We start from the raw sequence: 24043 nt of genomic DNA, 5'->3' as shown, positions 1-24043 counted from the left end.
GCCCCATCCATCCATCCATCCATCCATCCATGTCCTGGCAGAGGCGTGAGGTTGCTTGTGTACCCCCGTGCTCAGCAGTGAAACACCCTCGCGCTGTTTGCCCACCTCCTTGGCTGAGACACACAGATCCACACCATATCACTTGCAAATACAAGTGACTTGCCCGTGCTTGTCCCTTCTGCTCATCCTCTCCTGCTGTGCGCAGGGTGGTTTGTAGGGGAATGGGTAAAATAAAGCCTGGCTCGCACACACAAGTGCCCCATCCTCTCTGCCAACATCCAAATATTGCAGAATTTGAAAGAAACAGGCACTTGAAGGCAGGATTGGGATCTGAAGTGAGTTTACTTCCCAGATTTGGGTGGTAAAAGCAGGAAAGCCTCGCTGTCTAACCACATGGTGAGTCACACTGGCATCAAGTCGGTGGCACGTCCCAGCAGCGTCCCTCTCCTCCCCATACGGGAGGGTGGCTGCGGGCAGCCACCACCGCCACTGTACGTTGCACAATCCCCTATACAGTAAGGCTGGGTAAATATTGACGTGCGACTTTGCACTTTGCATTCGCCACTTGCGGAGCTTCCTTCTCCTTTTGAGACGTGCACGCGGAGCCCAAGATGAAGGTCGAGTTTGCTCCGCTCTCTGTGCCACTGCAGAGAAGGCTTCAGACGGCGTCGGTGGTTCAATGGGTCTTCAGCTTCCTAGCTCTAGGTAAGAGACATCTCCTTGTCCTTCGCTGAGAAGCCAGAGCAGCTTTTGCCCCAATCCCTTCTCTCCCTGACCCCAAGGAAGACCTGGGACAGAAGGAAAGTGGCATTAAAGGCATGTCCTGGGAGCCTGCAGTGAATCCCAGGTCATGTTAGGACAAGCGATTAGCAGCAGACGTTGCACTCGCATGTCTCTCTCTCACTGTTTGAAGAGCAGTGTGGGAGGCTCTGTCTCACTAAAGCAGTTCTTTTTTTTTCCCCCTTTTTTTTTTTTTTTTTTGTGTTTGTTTGTTTCTTCTCGCCACCCGATCTGACCACGGGTGGCACTAGGGAAGTGCAGGGCTGTGTGCCCCTGCATGGGAACATCTGTGGGTCTTACGCAGCAGTTAAACCCGTGTGGGGTTTCAGCTTCTCCTGCTCTTTAAGTTTAGTGTTTTCCTGGTCTAAGGTGCTGCCCTGCTCAGCATTAGTTGTGAGAAGTGGTATTCCCGTGCTTGAGGGATGGTGCAATGGGAAGAGAATGAGGGGCTCTGCTTTGCAACCCTGGGAGCAGACGCTTCACTTTATACAGATGCCGCTGCACACCCCAAAAGAGCATTTTTCCATGAAAACCCAAGCAGGTTGGGGAAGAGACACATTAGCAAACTGGGACCCAGACAAACTCGCCACTGTGTAGAGGGCATCAGGTGCTGATGGAAATGAGAGACATGCAGTTTTGGAGAGGATGCACTGGGAAATAAGGAGATGGGAGACCCAGAGGCAGGTTGTCAGAGAGTGCAAACTGTCTGGGGCCATTTACAGCCCATCAGGAATCAAGGTGGAAGGTGATATCCCAGAGTTTGCCATTGTCATGCCAATTCTTAATCTCAGATGGGATCTGGGTAAAGCTTCTGCTTTATTGTGGGAGGATAGTTGTTGACTTGTCCCAATACACAGAGGCAGCAGATCTTTACCTATATAAGGGTCCTGGCACACAAGCATCTCCAAAAGAATACCTCCAAAGAAAGCACAGGCTGTGCTTCAGAGCCTTTTTAAGTCTCTGAGATGGCTCCATCCAAACTCTGCTACAGACCTGGGGCTGAATGGCCACCTCTGCACCAGTATCTGATGGGCTGGAGCACTGGGCCATGCAGGTCCAGGCAGTGTAGCTGTTTGCATGCTTCTTGGCATAGGTTTGACCCATGCTAAGCAGCACTCTGCCAAACTATATCTTGGCATGGTCTGGGCAATGGCAGAGGCCAGGGACCGTTGCTGGTAGCCAGGATGGGTGAGGTTGCCCTTTACTGGAAGGGAGGAGACCTGGCAACATAGACATGACTGGGCAAAGCTGTTCACCCGCTGGGTCAGCAAATGGGCTCTGCTGAGTTCCTCCGGAGAGGTGTAACCAGTGTGGCCCCTTGGGTTGCTCTGGGACAAGCCGGAGGACATCCCTCTCCAGATGGAAGGGAAAATCCTGGTGTGGCAGTGGTGGCACAGCCAGCTGAGCTGTCACGAAGCACAGTTATGGCATGGCAGAGTGCAGGGCACTTGGTGCCATCCTGTGCTTGTGTTATAAACCCTGGGGCTCTTCTAGTGCAGAAGAGATCCCAGGAATGATCAGCCTTCTCCTGCGCACCGGAGACCACCTTGCAGGGGGAGACATGGGTCTTATTAACAGTGCAGGGAAGGGGAGATCTGGCAAAAGCCATCCAGCCTTGGACCCAACTGGCTGGACTGGGACATACTGGGGTGCTCTGTGGCTCCCTTTCTGCCCCTGCACCCAGATTTCCCTCCACGGTGCCTGGATGGGACATAGTAGAGATGTGGCCGCAATGTTAACAAGGGATACAGCAACACATCCTCATTCCCAGCATGGACGCAGCTAGGGTTTACAGAGCTTTAACAGTGTTTTCCAGCAAAACAACTTGTACTTTAGGTTTTTCCCTTCTTGGTATAAGGAGGAAGCTGGCACTTGACTTTTCAGTGATAGAAATGACTGCTGGAGCCAGCAGAAAGCCAGAAAATGGTTTAGGAGGGAGGAATCCTCTGCAGTGGAGCTACTTGAAACGCAGGCTCTGCCTCCTGCAGGGAAATGCAGCTTGTTCCAAATGAGGATGAGACCCAAACCCACACCTCCTCTGTGGCTAGCCTCCCAGATATTACTCTCTTTCCCTGGAACAGTTTTACTTTGATTTTGTTCTTTTTTTTTTTTTTTTTTTTTGTGAGATATTCTGAATCCAAGAGCAGTTAAAAATTGATTTAAGAAAGGCATCAGAAAGGTGATAACCAAAGCTTATGGAGCCATTCCAGCTGGTTTGATTAATTTTACAAAGTTTCTCTAAGCCTGGAGCTTCCCACCCAAAAGCTCCCAGTTGAACAACAGCAAAAACTCGATGCTAAAGGCTACCCTTGACTTCATCCCACGAGCCGCCAAACACCCCGTGCCGCTCTCAGTTATAACCCTCAGGCACAGAGCTCAGACCTTCCGTGGGCAGGATTTGGCCACCATCTACTCCTTTCTCTCTGAGACAGGCTTCTGCTTCTGCTGCCGGAAAAAAAGGGCTCCCGAAAACACACCGTCGACCAATGCCAAGACATCCGCATGGCCCTTTGGCTGGAGATGCCAGCAGCCACCGCTCAGCAGCACTGGTTGTGCTCAGCAGCACGGGTTGCGGGCAGCTGTTGCTATGGTTGTGCAAATGCATCCCCCGAGAAGCCAAGCACTGAGCGAGGGGCTCATTCATTCATTCCCTGCGGGGCGCTGGATGAGCGCAGCAGCTTGACCCCGGTGCTGGCGGGGAGTTTTGCTGCAGCATCGTCCGCGCTGCCGGTTTTCTTGAGGATGCTCCTGGGAAGGGCACGGAGACAAAAGGTGCCGTTTGCTTCAGCTGCTGGAAGGAGAGTGCACGGCGCAAGGATGGGATGCAGGGCATGGGGTGGGGACCCCATTACCTCCCCACTGCAGGATCCCAGTACTGACCAGTTCCTCCTCCTAATGCAGTGGAGCCAGGCTCCTTCAGGGCACCAAAATCAGCAGCCTGGTGCCCAAACCCGCTGCAACCGCTTTCCGCTGCTCTCCAGGGACTTGGGCACGGGGTTCCATCCAGGCACACCATGCAGAAGCATTAGCGTAGGGCTGAACCCATGCAAACGCCCAGCCTTTGAACCCTTTCCATCAGCAGGGTTGGCTCAAAGGGCACGCTGTACCAGCGTGAGGCGGGTCCCCTTGACAGCCGAGTGTAGTCCACAGCCCGGGACAGCCTGGCCAGGTTTGGCTGTGCCGAGGGGTACAGCCTCCGTGCGGGCTGTCACTGGCGGGGACTCTCGGCTGGCACTGGGGACCTCAGCAATGTCCATCTTCCAAACCCTCCTGACAACTGCAGTAGGAATCTGACTCACCCTGGGGCTGCTGTGATGCCAAAAATCTCTTTCCACAGGCTGCTGTTTTCCCTGTTTCAGGCGGAATGAGCAACTGCTGGGTTAGCAGCAATGCTGGGCCCAGCAGCACTTTGATGGGACACGGTCCCTGTTTGGACTTGGCTGGAAAAGTCCTCCGTGTGCTTTGCAGCCTCACTTGGAACCCGTGGCATACACGTGTGTCTTGTCTGTGATATACCCATGTTTTCATGCAGGGAGGGACTTGCAGCTCACAAAAAACCTACTTAACACAAGATACCCACCACCAAACACTGCATTTTTGCTCTGAGCTTCTTTGAGGGAGCCCAGCCCAGGAAACCACTTGGCCTGTGAGGGGATCCAGGAAAGCCATCGCATCCACATGGATGCGTCTTCTCCTTGCTGACTCCTGTACAGCCATGGAGATGTGAGGTGCTGGGTCCTGGATCGTGAAGACCTGCTTCAGAAGCACCCCTGGTCAACAGGCTGGGTGCAGATCTTGGTGACCCTGTGGTCCAGGGACATCCTACGACTGCTTCACCCAGAGCCACATCTCAGACAACCACAGACAAACCTCCCTGCATCTGGCCTGAACAGAAAGTGTAAGATTTAGGGTCTGTAAGGAGCTTTCCTTCTTGTCAAGGGCCTTTTGGTTTTGGTTTTAGTTGGAAGGGGTGTCTCTTCACTTTCCGTGACAGTGTAGACAGTGCAGCAGCTAATCTCAGCCCAGCCTAGGATTATCCGGCCATTTTCAGGTAACTGAATTCATGTGATTGCAAAGACATGCATGATGCCCTTAGAGTTCCTCTTGCAGCCCATGGTGATGTCTGCCTTGAAAGGGCTCTGGGTAAGGGCTTAAGCCATTTTATAGCAATCTAGCATGTGCAGTTGGGCTACCTTACAAGAGTCTAGAGGGAGATGAGGATCACGTCTGTTTGCAACCACATCTCCAAATCTGCCTGTTCCTCCCGAGTGTACAACCGTGGCTTGAGAGATTGCAGCCTGAGGCTGGGAATCAAGGGAGTTATGGGGGCAGAAAGGTGGAAGGTAGATATTGTAGTGAGAAAACTAAAGGTAATTCTCCCATCGTTTCCCTTCAAGAATACTGTAAAGGCAGTGAGGCAAAGCCACGTTATAGTCACATCACATTGCCATTTGTGTGCCTGATGTGCCCGCAGTCCCCATCCTCACCAGAGAGCTTGCTCCCATGGAGAGCTTGACCAAGCTGGGGTTTGGAACTAGATGGTCTTTAAGGTCCCTTCCAACCCAAACCATCCTGTGATTCTAAGCTGGAGAGCTTGTCCGGCTCTGCAGAGCCCTGGCAGCTGACGGGCTTCAAAGATGGGTTTCTAATGAACCAGGGACTTGCAGGTTTCCTCCCATCCCCGTCACGACACAGACTGCCATCTCTTCCCGCGGCATTTCTGAGACCCGACAGCCCTTTGCGGGTTGCTTTGTGGGCACGGTGGGTTGCGCGTAGGCTGGAGTTTGGCCCCAGGAGGGAGATATCTGCTGAGGTTCCCTGGCCAAGAGACTAATGCTACGTTCGTGATATCTTTTAAAGTGTTCGCCTGGCAGGTAGCCCAGAAAACGACAGTTGTTTGTAGGAAAGCAGATGCTGAGGGAAATATGGCTTTCATCTGGGCAGCTCTGGAGTGGTCCCCAGTCCAGGAAGGAACAGGCAAGAAACCCTTGTTGTTCCTCATTTTCCTCTTGGGATTCCCCTCAAGGGAAGAAAGCAATGATTATGGGGAACAGTCTCACAACAAGAAAATATTCCTGTTTGCCACCCATCCCTTCTGCCCCGTCCTGCAGAAAAGAAGCAGAAGGGGCAAGGAGGTGGCTTTAGGTTGTCCTTGCTGCTCTGCCTCTGGGAGAAAACCCATGGAGGAAGGGGAGCATGTGTTCCCCTCCAGCATGGATTCAGGAAAGACTCGGGATTTGCAGGAATAGAAATAGATCTTGGCTCCTGGTGCACAGTCCTTCCCTCTAGCCCTTAGCCCAAACGGATGCAGAATTTGGCCCTTTCTTGGGTGGGATTTTTTTTTCAGCAGCTTGGAGAACAAGGAGACTCTAAGGTGTGAAGAGTCACCTGTGTAACTTAAAAGAGGCCGGGTCGGTGCCAGTGAAGGGACCGTGGAGCCAGGCTGAAGAGCACGAAGTCCTGGGCAGTGGGGCTGGTGGTGGACCCAGCCTGGGGACCTGACACGGCTTTCAGGAAGCACCAATACAGCTCCATGGCAAATATCTTGCCACTGGTGGTCCAGAAAGTCTCGGTGTCTAACCGATGGGATGGCACTGCCTCTGCTATGTTTTCATGGAAGAGTTTGAGGACATGACACGCAGATGTCTGCAAGAAAGTTGGAAGGGGGACAGTAATCTCCCTTGATCTAAGCACCTACGGTGACTCCCCCTCACATAACAGGCAGTGGTACAGAGTGCTCCCTTCTCACCAAAATACAGCCCATAAATAACCAAGTGTCTGCTTGAAGGCTGGGATTGGTTTGGATGCAGACAGTAATATTTAACTGTACATTTTCTGGAACTTTCCTGTCTCTTTGGTCCCATCCACAGGAACTTTCAGACTGAGGGTCCGTTCTGGGAGAGGAATGGGCTCCTTTCCCACAGCATCCCGGACGCCATAAGATTTTACAGGCACACAAAAAGAAAAATCTTAAGATTGAATGAAGGTCACTGTGTGCAAATTCTGCCCTGCAAAAAAAAAAGTTGAATTGCAAATGAATCGAGGGAGAAATTAATAATTATATAATTGCAAGATAAGGCCTCACTTGGATGATAAGTGCATTGATTTAGACCAGAACAACTCCTTCACTTTGCAGAATGTACTTTGAGCTTTGCACAGTATGATAGAAAGAGAATTAGGCATTGCACAGTTTTGCAGTAGACCCGATGACCTGGCTCCCAGGTGCAGTAAAATTGCAACCTCCGCGTTGTTCCTCAAGCAGTGTTTATGTGTCATGTGGATCCTGCAGCTTCATTTCATGCTATATGCTATTTTCCTCAAGAGTTATAAAGACTGTGTCTGTGGCATTTGAAAGGAGTGGCACCAGGTACGAGCAGTGGTTCGTTCTGGCCGGGAGGATGCATTGCAGGTTAGACCTGTTGCTCTGCCGAGAGCTGCAGTGTTTCCCCATGCTCTGTATTAGCTCCTAACCGGGCACCTGCCGCAGTGTCTCTACCTATATGAGGATATAAGATCCCATTTCAGCTTTAAGGAGATTTAGGATCTTGCTTTTTTCCCCCCGTAGGAATTATCAGTACCATCATGCCAGTGTTTTAAAAAGGGGCAGAGGTTTGGTTTTACATGCAAAGCTCTAGGATCAGGGTAACATCACAAAAAAAAAAAAAAAAAAAAAAAAAGACTACAAACCAGACCTACTTATTTATCCTTAAGTAAAAGCAAACAGGAGGTACAAGGAGGTCTTAAATGAGAGCATCGTACACCTCTTCCCTGATAGGCCTTAGCTGAGATGAGCTGGAGAGGGCAAGTGCCAGGTGACTCCCAAAGATGAAAATCCAAGTCTCAGAGGATGAGGGCATGGGTGCATTTATCTCACAGCTGAAGCTGAACAGTCCATCCTCACGTCCTTCAGCCCTGGATGCTGGATTTGTGATGAAGACCCAGGGAAGGACAAAATATATAACGCACCACACATGATGTAACCCATGAGCTGGGGAAAGCAAAGGGCTCGGATGTATGGGGCCTTTTTGAGCTTCCCAGACAACAGCAAGGCTTCCAGAGGGACAGATGAAGAGGACACAGGTCTTTCCAGGGACTTTTTAGGGCATCTGCTTTGCCAGGTGCCAGGTTGGTGGCCATCAGCGCTTCCCAGTCTCTGCAGAAAGACAGTGTTGGGCTTGGGTGGGATTTGATGTACCAAGTGATGCTTGTTCACACACAGACTTTTCTTCTCTTGTTTCTGTGCCAAAACACAGGGCATGAGGGAGGTGGGAGGTAGAGGGCAAAGCTGAGCACTGACTGGAAGCAGCTCAGAAAAGTCTTTAATGACTTGGGAAAGTCCCAAGTCATTAATGTCTTAGGGAATGAAATAGAGCATTCTTATAAAATCTGTGATGACACCGAGCTGAAAGGACTGAAAATCCTCTAGAAGCCAGGATTAGAGTTGAGAATGAACCCGAGAAGTGGAGGAAAAGGTCCAAAATCAATAAGAAAAAACTCAATAAAGAGCAAAATCTTATATATGGGAAGATAAAAAATTAAAAATCAAGGACACAATTAAAATGGGGAATTGATAGCTCAGAACAAAGCTATTGGGGACTGTACAGACAGGGCATAGTGCCCGGCTTTGCTGCCACTGCAAAATTCCAGGTCCCATCAGGGGGTATTAAGAGGAGTTTTGGGGTAAAACATGGGCATTATCGTTGCAGAGATCAGACTGACTCCAGAGAAAAAGCTAGAAAGCAAAGGGGTAGAGATCTGATCCACGAGGACCCTCTGGATGCAGTGAGGTCCACCAGTCTTGTGGGAAGAGGGGGACATGGTGGCCTTTGGAGAAATAGCTGGTTGCTGCAGGGATGGTCCTTGGTTTCTCTCCAGGTTCCTGGGGCAGATAGGAAAGAAACCACCTCTGCCTCAAAGGTGCCTTCACACTGATAAAGTAATTCAGCAGCAAGCCCAGTGAAGGTTTGGGCTCCACCCCAGGACCAAACAGAGTCCCTTCAAGTGAATCATTCCTCTCCTAAAGTCCACCTAACCCAACTGCCAACTCACTGCTGGCTTTTCTCTCAGCACAGTGCTGCACAGTTGCCTTCATCGCCCTCTTCTTCACACGTTTTTGGCTGGTCGGTGCCCTCTATGCTGCGTGGTGGTTCATAGACAGGGAAAAACCCAGCAAGGGTGGGAGGCGGATCCACTCCATCCGGAACAGCATCGTCTGGAGGTACATGAGGGACTATTTCCCCATCACGGTAAGTGCCGTCGATCCCATCAGCTCTTGGGAGATTCAGGGACCAACTTTGTCCTTAGTGTTTGGAAGAGGGTCTGGGGTCAGGAGTTGTGGATGGGGTGCTTGGAGGTCGGTGTTGAAGGATTGTCTTCCCAGCTCCCAGATTACTGCAAGACCCGGAAAAAACGTAGACCACCATTTTCACAACGGCATCTAATCATCTGCCTTTTACACACCCATTTAACCTCCCTGCATTCCAGCAGCAAAGGAAATCTCCCCTTGCCTGTTTTCCGTGTTTACATTGCAACACTCTTGCTCTTCAGGTTGCTCAGCATTTAGCCAGTGGACACAGTGCCAAGTTTAGACCAAAATTTAAGAGGTCTTGGTGCCCTGCAAGATCAGCATCCCCTTCTGCTGGGGAAGAGGCTGGATGGGTAAAGCTGGGTGTGCACTGGGCAGTCTCACAGAGTTGCTGTTCCCTTGAGAGGGAGTTCTGTGACATTTCCTGATTTAATTTAATGCATGTGGCTGGTCTTTGCCCTTACTCTTTATCTGGCATCCCCTTGGCATGGCATGAATGCATGGACCAGCACGAAGTCCTGCCTTAGAGCCATCACAAGTCGGTATAAATCTGAGCAATGCAGCAGAAGAGTTCACGGGCCATGCAAGGGAGTGAGTTTTGAGGGTAGACCAAGCTATGGGAATTTGTAAGATAATTCCTTTAATGAAACATTGCCTGTTGAGGGAACTCAGATGGGATGCACACAGCTGGTTGAGAGATAGCCTGGAGTCAGGAGCTGGGTGCTGCAGGCCAGGTAAAATGATGGTGCCTAAAGTATGTCTTCTGATGTCACATCACCCCCTTTTGCAGGCCACAACTCACTACAATATCGACCCTAGTGCTGCAGGTAGGACAGGGGCTTTGCCAAGCCACAACCTGGTTACACAGACAGTGTGTCCCAGCAAACGTTGCTCCTTTTCATCAGAGTGGAAACATCACTTGATATCAAGCCAAACTGCATTAGTGCAGTAGAGCAACACCATGGATATAGTTAGGTCTGCATGTAAAGGCACCACCTCCAGGATACTCCAGAAGCAAATGTTGCACCAAGAAAATCAGAGCTTTTTTATTTCTCCTGATTTCCCCTCCTCTCATTTCAACTTTTATCTCATCCCCAATATGCCTTTTGGGTTGATGAAGGTGAAGGAGCAAAGGACAGTGTTGTCTGTGACCGTGTCTGGTTAGTGGAATACAGCACTGGGCAAGATGGGATTGCCTCTCAGAGGACCTGGGTGCAACTGGTAGAGATAGATATGCTGGGTTGAACCAGACCACCACCCTCCCTTTCCACTGCTATGGACAATTCAAATAAATCCACTTAATTTTGTGCTGGAAGCTGGCATACGCTAGCCAAACTTGCCATGTCTCAGCTGGGTGAACTGCGTCTCCAAGCTGGGTCTCTACAAGACCATCCGTCAGACTAAGTCTACCTCGCGTGCGTCCTCCTGCCATTGAGTTTCTTTGCTCAAAGGCATGACAGAACGTGATGATGAGGACCTGCAGTGAGTTATTTTATGGCTAATCTCAGAGCTTAACTTGCGATTTAAGGCCTTCTGGATGAGCTTCAAAGGAAGGTCCCCAAAGGTATATCGTAATCTCCTGGGGAGGAATGGGAACTCATCCCAGGAAAGCTGGTGGTGAGTTTTACCATAAGGGACAGGTAATATTTTATGATGTTTAATAGGAAACACCAAGTAGGTGCCTAATAAATTATTCTCAAGGTTGCCTTAGAAAATGCTAGAATCGCTCTGAGCTATTTATGTGGCTGTAATGATTATATGCAATATATATCCTGCAGATTATTTGTGGCCATAAGCCGCTGCTTGGGCAGGGTCGGACCAACCTCTCTGCTAAAACTTAGCTGCCGGCTCAGCCCAGCGACAACTCTTCTCCTGTCCTTTTGAAAGGAGATGGAAACCCCCCTCCTGAAGGCCACACTGCGTCGTCTGTCTGTCCTTCCTTCCCCGGGTGCCACTGCCAGGCAGGAGGACCAGTAAGACCAGTAGAGGGAGCACGGCTACTGGGTTTGGCTGGGTGAAGGCGGGGGGGGGGCGGGTTGGTGGAGCCTTTCTCCCCCTTGGCCTGGGAGAAGTCAGGGGGAGCTCCACAAAAGGACAGCAGAAAACAAAAACTGTAATAAAAAGCGGTTTATAACCAAGCAATCACATCACACTATTTCCCCCAAACATTTTCTCAGTCTTCCATACTTTGTTCGCTCAAGGGCTTTCTAAGGCAGAATATAGGATTTAGCAGCCCTTGCTGAATGATCTGCTACCGTTTGTCACTACAAGAGCACGGAAAACCACTTGGCATCCCCAGCATCCCACAGCAAGGAGCTCCCCAGGTGAACCACACAGTGTGAAGACCTCCCTGCCCCTTTCACTAGAAACTCCCTCGTTAGTCCATGCTAATCCTGTCGCACCTCCCCATGTCACTCCTGGTTTTATACTCCGTTATATCCCCCACCTGCCAGCTTTTTTCCCACTTAAACCCCCCCCAAAACCCCAAATACATTTTCTTCCTTGCATGGAAGGCATTTCGTTTTGTACTGCCGAGCACGAGCTGCTTTGTTTCCTAGCAGAGTGGAAGTTAAGCGTTGTAAATATTGCTTTAACCATCCTGTACGCTGCTCTCATCATGAACTAAGCTGAGTTTTTGGTCTGAATACACACAGCTGGATGCTCCCATAGACCTCTCACTTGCCCAAAGCCCCAGCCAGAACAGCGAGTGGGATTTGGGGACACGGACCGGGTGGGCACCCTGCACGCCGTGCCGTATTTGTGTGTAAATTGAGTTTGTTCAGCCCTGAAGAATTAGTCATTCTGGGAAGATTAAATGTGGCTCCTAATCCTCCCAGATCCCAGCAGCAAACTTAGCACGGCCAAGCACCAGTGTCTGAAGGCAGGAAGAGCTGTCTGCTCTTTTATTTTAGGAAGTGGCTTTAAATGCTGCCTTTAAGAGATGCCTGGGCATGTTTGCAGATGAGGAAGCACAGAGAAATTGGGATGAGCATCTGTTTTCTTTGCTGCAGCAAGCGTCTGGCAGGTGGAAGCGTGCAGGCTCTGCGCCTCCGCAGTGCATGCGAGGAGCACCCTCTGCCGATACCACCCTTGCACAAAATAAACCAACTGCTTTGCTGCTTGGTTTATTCCCTTTGGAGCTGACTGTATTTTGATTAGGGGTCTGGGAAGTATAGGGTCAGGCAGGACCCGAATGGGTTTGGGTGATTTTAAAAGAGGGATGAGAAAAAAGCAGTGAGAATTCAAGGTGGGGTCCAGTGCATTGCCCAGGGAAGTTATTTCTGCTTCATCCCCCTGTATTTTAACCCTGTTCTAGTCCTTCTTTTTTATACGCCCTCATGATAGGTCTGCAATACGTGGCTGAGCTGAGCTGCTTCTTAAAATTGTGGAAAATATACCAAAAGGTGCAAAGTGAATCTGTTTGGGGCAGACTACATTTGAACAGATATCCAGTGATGCCTGCTGTGCGTTGATGTTGCCTCCAGAGATTTTGGATACTGTGGACTGCTCTACCTATGCCATGTTCAAAAAGCAGTCAATAATCTGTCTGCTGCTGCCAGGTCTCTGCCCAAACCCTTATCTCCGTTTGCACAGTCCCTTCCCCATCATTTAGCAGCACATCTTTATTACAAAGGGTACACCCAGCATTACAGTAAAAACAAATTTCTCCATCACACAGCCAAGTGAATGCACATCTTCACTGCTTCTTCTCCCCATCCCCTCCTGCCACTGTAAGACTGCTGTCACCAACCTTCCTCATACAGCCAAGGTGCTTTGATAACCTCAGCTGAGGAGCACCATGGATGTGCGGAAAGTGAGGATGGGGGTGAAATGGGGAAAACATGAGCTTGACAAGATCCATCTCTACTGTAGTCCTCAAACAAAAGTCACGGTCTTTCTTGCTGACTATAAATTGGGGCTGGACGCTTGGCTTAGACAAGATATTTCACCTTTAGATAACACAGCCTGGGTTACAGTTAAATCTAGCAGCAGGAGGCTAAAATTAAGGTCTTAGAGGGACAAATTTTGTCTTCAGGTGCTGTAGTCATCCAGAGCAACCCCAGCAGGCATCGCCTTACCAGCTTTATTCAGGACAGCCTGACAAGTGCCTGCTGTGTGGAGAAGGTTCTTGTGGTCTTCATTGCACTGTTTTCCCCTTGTGAAGAGCCACAGGACATTCCTTACTGGCCTTGGGGTTATCTAAGCACCAGCTGGACCTTATTATCTGTAGCAACTGGCAGAGTCCCAACCCCTGTCGTTGTGCTTGGGGACTTGCTGGCGTTCTTGTTTTTTTATTAGCGTAGCTAAAATGAGTTATTGGGGAATTAATTGACCCCTAGGACCTGTGATTTGGGATGGTTCCATCCCATAGCTCATTCATTCTCATAACTGCATAAACCATGACGAGGGTTATTTGAGTGTGTTGCGGTTCAGGGGAAGTACAAGGTGTTGCAGACAGGGGACAGCCCAAGTTTGCGTGAACCAAGCCCTGCCAGGAATATTTTCTTTCTTTTTATAGAAAAGCGGTATTATTTGTAACTGGGGATTTTGTGTCATGGCCCATGACATTAAATATAATTTCTGATTTCCAGCAGTCTTACCTTAGTTCACTTTGCTTCCTTCTGTTAGCTGGAGGAGAGAAGAGGGATTGTTAGGGCAAAAGCAAGACAGAGCCAAATGGCCCAAAGCCACCTCTCTCTCCTTCTCTGAGGAACTTCTCTATCCCATGTCTTGGCCCTCTCTTCTCTGCCCTTGGGTGACCTTAAGTAAGAGAGAGGCCACCACCAAGGTCAGGTCCACCGGAGGACCGTGTCCCACCACCTGCACTGCCAAGCAACATGCTAAGCCACTGGATAAAGGAGGTCCTACAAGACCCAAAAAACCAGCATCGCACAAGAGCAAGGGAGGACTGAGGCATTTTGGAGCTGCCACCCTTACCCAACTTTGGGAGTGAGGGTGGTGAAGTCCCATCCGAACTCAATTTAAACCCACCTGGCTGGTCAGACTCCCCAGTACTTGCCACAAACGCAGCTCTGACCTGGCATTGTGGCACCTGGAGAAAACCCCAGTGCCCAAAGCCCTCTATTTCCACAGCTCTCCTTCTCAGCCCCTTGCCATTGCTGGGACCTGAAACCCATCTTCCTCGGCAGCTCCTGGCAGTACTCAGCTATCTGCCATTCCTTTGGTCTCCCATCCAGACACCCTTGGGTGGCCCATCCGCTTCTCCTCAGCTTGGCACAATTCCTCCTTTGGATCTGGCTAGGTTTCTGGATTTCTCTGCTGGGTTTCATCCAACAGAGAAACTGGCTGCGTGTGTCATCCTGTAAGAGTTGCTCTTTGGAGGTGCCTGTGGACAGCAAGGGACCTGAGGATTTGCTTGGGACAAAGTTGAAAGGAGGTTTATCCTACTTAAGAGCAGATTAATGAACATAACATCCTTGGAAACAGAGTTTGCAGCCAGAGAAGGATAGAAATACAATAGCAAGTTAATCTGGGAGACTTTAAATGAAGAAGGCAGAAGCTTGCTGACCAGCTCTCCTGACCACATCCTCCTCTGCTCTGTGAACGGCTGTGGGGGCAATGCCATGCTACTCCCTGTCTCCCACCACAAGTTCATCGATCCCTAAGGATGCGATCTCACAGCACGTCAGTGCCCTCCCTGACTGCATGTCCTCCGGCACGGCAAGCACCGTGCAAAGCCCATACTCATCTAAACTTGACTTGATTAATTCCTCCCTTAAAGACTTTTTAATCCCTTCAGCCCTGCAAACAATGCTGGCTGGGGGCCTGGGTGTCGCTTCATCTCCAGGACGTTGCTGGAGCACCCAGCCCTCCAACCCTTTGGACTCAGGGAGAATTTTACTTTCCTCAAGCATTAGTGCATCAGCCTTACACGGGGAATCACCCGTCCTCCCTTTTCCCATGGTTTGGGGCAGGACAGTCCAGTCTGTAGGGGACAACCAGGAAACCCCAGCCACATCTCAAGGGGTGAATTAAAGCAGCCTTGTTGAACCAGTGCTGAACTCCTGGGCTGATATAGTCACTCAGAAGCCCTAATTCCAATTAGCTTAATTCCACTCCAAAATGACTTAAAAAAAACCAGAACAAAACAAATACCAAACGAAGGCCACTTTAATACCAGCTAAGAGCATCTACTTGGGATGTTAATGCGGTTTAACTAATCCAGTTTAAAATTAATTTGGATTAATTTGCTTGAGATCCTCACCAGTACGTGCGCTCTTATCAGAGCTCCCGAAAGTCTTGCGTATGCATTTCCCTAACACAGCTGACAGCGCATGGAGCAGGTCTCACCACGTCTCCAACAGCACATGGAGCAGGGCTCACCACGTCTCCGTGGGAGCTGGGGGAACTGGGGCAGGGTCTTGGACTCATATTTGAGTAGATTTAATAAAGGAGTGTTTCTGCTACAGAGTAATCACCATGAGCACTGAACAACTGTGGCTGTCAAGATATTTCTCCATGAAGGAGAAGCATAAAGTAGACCTCATCCTTCAAAACACAAATTGAAGTTCATTTGTTGGGAAGGCCAAGATGACCCCAGGTCTGGAATCTGGAAAGCCTCGTAACACCTTTGACAAGGGGTCATTACCACTGTCAGCAGCCAAGACACCAGCCAGCATCCTGACCGTGCCGAGGGGAAGCTTGGGGAAGCCAGCAAACCCATGGCTGTCTGGAGAGCACAACCCCGAGCTGCTAACAGCTCCTTGCCTCCTGACCACAGATCATACCCATTAATTTGGCATCCCTTAGATGCTCCTGAGTTGAGAAACTCGTCTTGTCGCACCAAGAAAACTTTGGGTCAAGCACTTGTCTCACTTAGATGTTTACGCACAGACCGGCTTGGCTGGACCCTTGAGTCCTTTGACAATTATTAAAGGTTCAACTCACCTAGAAAGAGACAGGAGCAGCAAATGCCATCCGGTGGGTGTGGAAACAACAACCCAGCCAAGGCAGGAACGAGGAGAGTCCCAGCCCTCTGCACCTCAACCCCAGCCCCGTTGAGCACTTTGGGGCTGGAGTGCAGGAGAGCCGGGCTGTGCGGTGTCAGGTATTAACTTTCCTGGCAGTTTGTGAACAGAGATTGACCTCTGGCAGGAGGAGAGGGAAGAAGCGAATAAACAGTGGGAACAATCCGGATGGGAGGATCGAGTTTCTGTGTTAAAGACTTTCCAGAAGGAGAAGGGTGGTTTAGAGTCCAGGGCTCCAGCCTATGGCATAAGAGACTTTGCCCAAGTCTCTCCTCTGCTACAGATTTCCTTCTCAGTGTTGTACAAGCTCTTTGGTTTCTCTGTAAGTTCTGGCCAGATCATCCGAATGTGAGCAGACACGGTGACAAAATGGGGACCTTCTCTCCCCTCCTTCGCTTATGCCCTGGAAGGAGCCCAGTCTACGAAGCTGAAAGAGGCAAATAATTCAACTCAGTCGCTAAGATGTGGTCAGTGCTAGTGCAGGGGACAGCTCTTGCAGAAACATTAACCAGATCCACCAACTCTTGAGTGACTGGACTCCTGCCCTCTGGCTACCCATGGCTTGGAGCAAGGAGTCAAAAATCACAGAATCACAGCCTGGTTGAGGTCAGAAGGGACTTCTGGAGGTTGTCTGGTCCAACCCCCCATGCTCAAGCAGGGCCACCCAGAGCCGGTTGCCCAGGACCGTGCCCAGACGACTTTTGAATATCTCCAAGGATGGAGACTCCACAACCTCCCTGGGCAACCTGTGCCAGTGCTCGGTCACCCTCATGGTGAAGAAGTGTTTCCTGATGTTCAGAGGGACCCTCCTGTGTTTCGGTTTGTGCCCATGGCCTCTGGTCCTGGCACTGGGCACCGCTGAGAAGAGCCTGGCTCTGTCCTCTTCACATCCTCCCTTTGGGTATTTGTATACATTGATGGGATTCCCCGGAGCCTTCTCTTCTCCGGGCTGAACTGTCACAGCTCTCTCAGCCTTTCCTCATAGCAGAGATTTCCCAGTTCTTTAATCATCTTTGTGGTCCCTTGCTGGACTCTCTCCAGTTACATCCATGTCTCCCTTGTACTGAGGAGCCCAGAACTGGACCCAGTACTCCAGGTGTGGCCTCACCGGTGCTGAGCAGAGGGCAAGAATGACATCCCTCCACCTGCTGGCAATATATCTAACACAGCTGAGGATACCATTTGCCGCCTTTGCTGCAAGGCCCCATTGCTGGCTCAAATTGGTGTCCACCAGGACCCCCAGGTCCTTTTCTTCCCAGCAGGTTGGCCCCCAGCACGTACTGGTGCTTGGGGTTGATCGTCCCCAGGTGCAGGACTTTTTGTCCTTTTCCTTGTTGAACTTCATGAGATTCCTGTCAGCTAGATACATAGGATACATAGAGTGAGAGAGACAGATCATGATCAAGCTCCAAAATGCACGTGTGGTTTAAAAGGTCCAATCTAGAACCAACAGTGGGCAGTAGGACTCCAGACTTTAGTGGCATTGAGGCCACTAAGGAGATGAGGAATCATTTATCAGAGACAGATGTGCCATCCAGGGGCACTGTAAAACACCAGGGGTTGCATTTAGCTTTGTCTGTGGCCAGAATTAACCCCCCCCCCCAAAAAAAAAAAAAGCCTAGCAAATAGTATGGCAATGCAAATCAAGATGAAAAATGCAGTATCTGAAAATAGGTGCACACTACAACAAATAAAATAAATCACAAGGTGATCTCAATGGAAAGCATCAAGAGAAAGTATGATGAACCAGAAACAGAGCTGGAAAGATTGCTGGTTGGTGGGTGCCCAGTCCTTTGTAAGGGGACACAACCTCCCTCTTCTCTTCCCTCACTTCTTCTCATGGAATCACAGGACGGTTTGGGTTGGAAGGGACCTTTCAAGGTCATCTCGTCCAACCCCCCTGCCAGGGGCAGGGACATCTTCAACCAGACCAGGTTGCTCAGAGCCCCGTCCAACCTGACCTTGAACGTTCCCAGGGATGGGGCATTGACCACCTCTCTGGGCAACCTGGGCCAGGGTTTCACCACCCTCAGCGTATAAAAATTCTTCCTTATACCTAGTCTGAATCTCCCCTCTTTTAGTTTAAAACCATTACCCCTTGTCCTATTGCTACATGTCCTATTCTTCATTCTTTCCCCTCCTGTCCTCCCCTTTCACTGGGGCGAGCACCAACGCAACAGCTGGATGTGTCTTGGGAGGGGGATTTAAGGATATGTGGTATTTTAGCACAGATAAACTTTCCCATTGAAGCAGTTTGCAGAGCTCAGTGGATAACCTGAGTTTGGCTCTTCATTAGCAGGGAAGGTGGTGTGATCCTGGGGTGCAACCAGCCTCCTGTTACCCCCACTTCTTGCCACCCTGCGCACAGACAGGCAGAAATTTAGTGGTTTCCAACGCACCTGAGCATCTCGCCTCCCTGGTTATAAATCACGCAGAGATGAAAGGCTGTTTGGAAGCCGAAGATGAGTGCAGGAAACATTGATGCAAGCTGAGATTACTCAAAAATGAGCAAATGGTGACAGGGGCCCTGGGCACTTAGTGATTCAGCCATCTGCCCCTCTTCCTGCCGAGGCACCTCTGCACCCAGGCAGCGGTGGGACTCTTGTTTGTCTGTTCCCCTCATTAGGAGCAGGCGCTTGAATGGGCACATGTGTACAGTCAACAGTGCCTTAGGACAGATGGGAAATTAGCCACGACATAAGAAAGTAAAATATACCCTTGTGATTAACCTGTGGTTCTGGCTACTTCTAGGAAAACACACGCACCATTAGCTGCTGCCTGAGTGCGGATGGGACAGGGGTACTCGGAGGGGGGACGCGCTAAAATGCACAAAGTTTTGGTTCTTCTTGAGCACAAGCGCCTTTGAGCTGTCTGGAAATTCGTGGTGACTCTGTGATGGCTAACCTTGGAAAAGTTCATCCTTCCCTGGTGCTGTGAGCATCCTCGGCACCTGCAGAGAGGGTGCTGGCTGATGTTGGCAGGGTCTTCTCCGTGGCGTAGCTGGAGGATGGGTTTGTCTTTTTGGCTAATGGGTGGGAGGAGATGGAAATACAGGCAATGAAACACATGTCAGGGAGAAATGATTGAGTCGTTCCAGTTGACCTTTTCCAACAGAAGGCACGGTGGGTGCTAGGGACCGCCCTCCAGGCATCCCCTCCCTGCTCTCCACAGCCAATGCTCCATCCCCCCAAGGGGACAGCACTAACTCATGGCCCCTTTTTGGTTCCATCTCTGTGTCCAGCTGGTGAAGACAGCGGAGCTGGACCCCAGGCAGAACTACCTGATGGGGTTTCATCCCCATGGGGTCCTGGCAGCAGGAGCCTTTCTCAATTTCTGCACGGAGGCATCGGGCTTTTCCACTCTCTTCCCGGGCATCACCCCACACCTGATGATGCTCTCCCTGTGGTTTCGCATCCCGTTCTTCAGGGACTACCTGATGAGCGGAGGTAAGTAGGGCAGCAGCGTGGGCCAACCCCTCTGGCAAGCAGTGGGATGGGTGGGTGCTTTTGGGGGAGCAGAGAGTGAAGACACCAGGGGAAGAGAAGTCAAGGGTTTGGTTGTCCCCATCTGTGGCCAATTGGATCCCATGCATGGACACAGCTACTGGAGGTGGCACCCCAAAACTCTCTGAAGTTAAAAATTGCCCTCCTAGCTGTTACCTCTGTTGTTCAACTTCATAGATCGCCTCTGAGCTCAGGGCATCGCTGTGTAACAGCAAAATGCAGTGCAAATCTTAACCAGAAATACTGAGACCAGCAGGACAGGGTGGTCCTGTATTTCTTTCTTTCCATGCAAGTAACATTCAGGCTTGAAATTGTGGTTGCCACTGAAAGAAGGAGAAAATCTATTTTTCCGAAGCTGCTGCTGCTTGCAGGGAAGCAGCATCCAGTGAGAGAGGATGCAAATAGCAGCTCGCGCTGTTGCAAAACCATGTGGTAGGAGAGGAAGACGAAATGAAAAGGGATAGGTAAAAATTAAATGGAGAGAGGGGAAAGGGAGCCTGGAGAGGTTTTTGGCAGGAGATGACCTCCATCTCTCACCGGTGGGCTTGGGGAATGGCCACTTCTCCAGTCGAATGGGCTCGTGTCGTGGGCAGGATTCAATAGACTAAACACAGGCATCCAGCTCTGTCTGAGATACCCCAGGGCATTCATCACCCTATTTTCCACATAAACTCTGGCTCCTGCTGCTGAAAAAATATTTACACGGAGAGCGAGGAATCATAACAGAGAGATATGAGAGAGTTATGACCCAGGCGAAGGAAGGTTTAATCACTGTAATGTGAGAGTTCGGCGCATAAGCTCATTTTCAGGTCGATTGAATCCATTTGACAAAGAGGTTTTAATTTGCAAATTATTTCAGTCCCTGAAACAAGGATTTTTTAAAAAAATCAAAACAATGTTGTTTTGTCATTTCTGAATAAAAGATTTCTAACTTTTGCAAGTAAATAATATCATGGGATGAAATTCTGCATTAAATTCCACTTTAAATTAGCAGCATCCACTGAAATTCGTGTGTGTTTTGACTGAAAGCAAATGTTTCACTGACTTTAGAATGATCCAGGATTGGACACCGTTTCATTTGACAATAAACCGAAACAGATTTTCCCTGGGACTTAAGTGCAGCTAGTTCTCAGTTTACTTTTTCCTGATTTTTTTTCCCCATTTCTCGCTTCTGGGCCAGACAGCAAAGGGGTAATTGTATATTCACACAGCAGACCTGTGCGTGAATCCAGCACCTTTCAGGGGAGCTGGGCTGAGACTGCCAAAGTGTAGGAAAACTCTGAAAATAAAGCGTCTAGCACCCCTCCGGAACCGGATAATGGGGAAAAAAGGTACAGGGCAAACCACAGTCCCGTGGGTTTTAGAGATGCTCATTTTTTCTTCCTCTCTGCCCCCCAGGCCTTGTCTCCTCCGACAAGGAGAGTGCATCCTATGTGCTACAGAAGCCGGAGGGTGGGAACATGCTGGCCATCATTGTTGGTGGAGCGCAGGAGGCACTGGATGCCCGGCCGGGATCCTGCACCTTGCTGCTGAAGAATAGGAAGGGATTTGTCCGCCTGGCCATCGAGCATGGGTGACGCAGGGGATGGGATGGAGCGGGGCTTGGGAAGGGATGCTCTGGTCTGTGGTCGGTTGATGGGGTGTTCCTGCTGGTTTTGGAGATGGGGGCACAGTGTTTTGGGGCGGGCTTTGTTAATCTTCATGCCCTTACATTGGGTTTGACTCCCCGCAGCACCCCACTGGTCCCCATCTTCTCCTTTGGGGAGAATGACCTCTTCGAGCAGGTGAGAAACCCCAAGGGCTCCTGGCTGCGGCAGCTCCAGCACCGGCTCCAGCAGATCATGGGCATCTCCCTTCCCCTCTTCCATGCGCGAGGCATCTTCCAGTACAGCTTTGGGCTGGTACCTTACCGGCGGCCCATCTGCACCGTGGGTAAGTCCTTCCTCGGCACGATGCTGGCCACACTCAGCCTGGCCAAATTGAGGACCAGGGACAGTCCGTGGGTTGTGGCATCCTCCTGCCGGGCTGGAGCATCTTGCCAGAGAGCACAAGCTGCGGTGGGCTGGAAATGTGCTGGCAAAGGAGCATCCCCAACTGCTCACCTGTCATACTGGTTTGGGATACTGGCTTGGTCTTATGACAGAGCTCAGGTCATCTGGGCTGTGCTGGGAAAGCAAACACGGCCACCCCATCACCTCTATGGGATGCAATCCCATATGGGATCCAACCCCAATCCCAGTGCAACCCAGTAATACAAACCACTGCAATAGCGTTGGGTTAAACTTCTTCCAAGCCAATTTTACAAACACAAGTAGGACAACACCTACCTAAGCAGTTTGCAGGTTTGCTCAGTGCCCCGTGCAGACACAGCCGCAAACCCCAACCTATTTGCAGGTGAACAAAGCAAGGCGTTTTGACCAGAGACCATGTCCATGGGAGACCAAATTTCAAGGAAGTGTTTGGTTTTGAAGAAGTTTTGCCTGGTTTCAACAACACAGAGCTTGGCCCACCAGCACAGCTGGTGCTCTGTGAATTAGTCTAATTAAAGAGGCTGTTTGGAAAGGTCAGAGCTCACCACCCTGATTAGGTTTGACAGCCAGCAATTACTTCTAATTGTTTTACAACCTGTTTGGATTGTCTCAATGGTTTTATGAGCTGTGCAGTATCACAAGGGCTCTTCATTAGTCTGATGAGGAGTAGCGTTACATGATGATGAAACCCTCCGCCACTTGACAAACACAATTTGAGTAAGAGACCAGAGCAAGGGAGGTATCTCATGGACTTCCCTGTCCCCTGCAGGCACCTGGTCCTGTTGCTGGTGGCTCTGGGAGATGGGAAGGGGCTTCTCCTCGTGCTAGGAATCAAATTAATTAGATTTGCCCTTGAAAAAAACATTATTTTTAAAGATAAGTGGGTACTTGGAAATTCCTAAGAAAAATTAGATGTTTCAGAGAAGCTTTAATCTGAGCAAAGTGGACGCACCCCATTTGCTAATGTATTTAGACAGTCTTGGGCTCCTCTGTGCCTCAGTTTCCCCATTTGCAGTGCAGATTGCCAGGGCCATGTGGGAGCAGCTTGAAAAGCTCAACCCAAATTTTAGGATGATGTTGTCTTTATCTGCAGCACATCTGAGATGTTAGGAGCAGCTATAGGAACTGCATTGGGCTGCAGTACTTTTTACTTCAAAGAGCTACACAGAGGGTCTTTGGCATTAACCAACTTTGCAGCTGGGAAACTGAGGCAAGGGCAGATGTGACCTTGGAGATCAGAGCCAGGATCTGAACCTCCATCTCCCTACCTCCTTGGTTGTGCTCACTCCCAAACTCCAGGACATGACTGGGCGTATCGATCCGTCCACCACATCCTTGGAGAGGTGGACGCCAGCTCCGTGCTAAGATGTGCAGAGTGTTCCGAGGGACCTGACACTGGCTCCTCCTAATGCCTGTGCTTGTTTTCCAGTTGGGAAGCCAATTCCAGTGCCGAGGAAGCACAGACCCTCCGAGGAAGAGGTTGATCGAGTCCATCAGAAATACCTAAATGAATTGTGCAAGCTCTTTGAGGAGCACAAAGCTAAATATAACATCCCAGAAGACAGACACCTGGAATTTATTTAGAGCTCCTCAAGCAAGGGGAAACCATGGGGATCATGCTCCAAGTTTTCCCCTATCTCTAGAACTGTTTCACAACCGCAATTTAGTCATAGTTAACATACGGTCCGTACAGTGTAGGGAGAAGGACTTGATTTTCCCAGCACTTGCATGGGTGTAGGGACAGAGTTTTCATTTTTTCTCCCTGTAGGACACATTATAAAAGATATAGAGAAGAAGGAAAAAGAAAATCCCATCTGTGGTCAGCACTATTGAAACTCCCCAGCAGAAAACTCACAGTTCCAGGCTGCCTCGTAGGCCAGTTTTTCAAGATATTTCCAGGCAGATATGAATTATTGAAAGTTTTCTTTGCATTGTTTTCATTTGGAAATGGGATGATGAGCCATAATTTTTGGTGCATGTATATGTTTTTTTAAAATATAATTTGTCTAGATCAACAAATGATCGTTTGCTTGATGCTTTTTCATGTCTTTAATTGTTCTGGGTTCTTTTCTCACCACCTGAAACACAGTTTATCAGAAAGTTCATATTCCCAGCACGGTGCTGGGCACCCTCAGCAGCAACACAATGCCATACCTCACTGGGGCAAAAGAAATAAAACATTTATAAAGGGCAAGGGATCATCCAGAGGGTTCAACCTACCTGGGCTCCAGGAGTCCTGCTTATAATTTTATTAATTTAACCCCAGATGCCCCTGCACAGGAACCCCTTGGACTAGTCACCAGCCACAGCAGCACTGTCACTGTGCATTTCATTTTACAAACGAGGCCGTTTCGTGAGGAAAGTGCACGGCCAGGAGACGGGAGAAGGGAGAAGTGATTTGGGACAGGAAATATGGCTCATAAAGCCATGTTTGGC

General features: G+C 49.8%; 1 protein-coding gene across 1 annotated transcript; it reads left to right on the top strand.

Moving 5' to 3' along the window:
- Positions 1 to 599: 599 nt before the first annotated feature.
- On the top strand, positions 600 to 23613 carry MOGAT2 (monoacylglycerol O-acyltransferase 2). Its single transcript, XM_075050460.1, has 6 exons — positions 600 to 705; positions 8848 to 9026; positions 19316 to 19520; positions 20976 to 21150; positions 21310 to 21509; positions 23037 to 23613. Exons 1-6 carry the CDS (start codon positions 612 to 614, stop codon positions 23189 to 23191), a joined length of 1008 nt encoding a protein of 335 aa, XP_074906561.1. The 5' UTR covers positions 600 to 611; the 3' UTR covers positions 23192 to 23613.
- Positions 23614 to 24043: the final 430 nt, after the last annotated feature.

The sequence above is a fragment of the Buteo buteo genome, chromosome 18 (genome assembly GCF_964188355.1).
Source record: "Buteo buteo chromosome 18, bButBut1.hap1.1, whole genome shotgun sequence".
NCBI classification, from domain to species: domain Eukaryota; kingdom Metazoa; phylum Chordata; class Aves; order Accipitriformes; family Accipitridae; genus Buteo; species Buteo buteo.
This window is presented reverse-complemented; position numbering and strand designations above follow the sequence as displayed.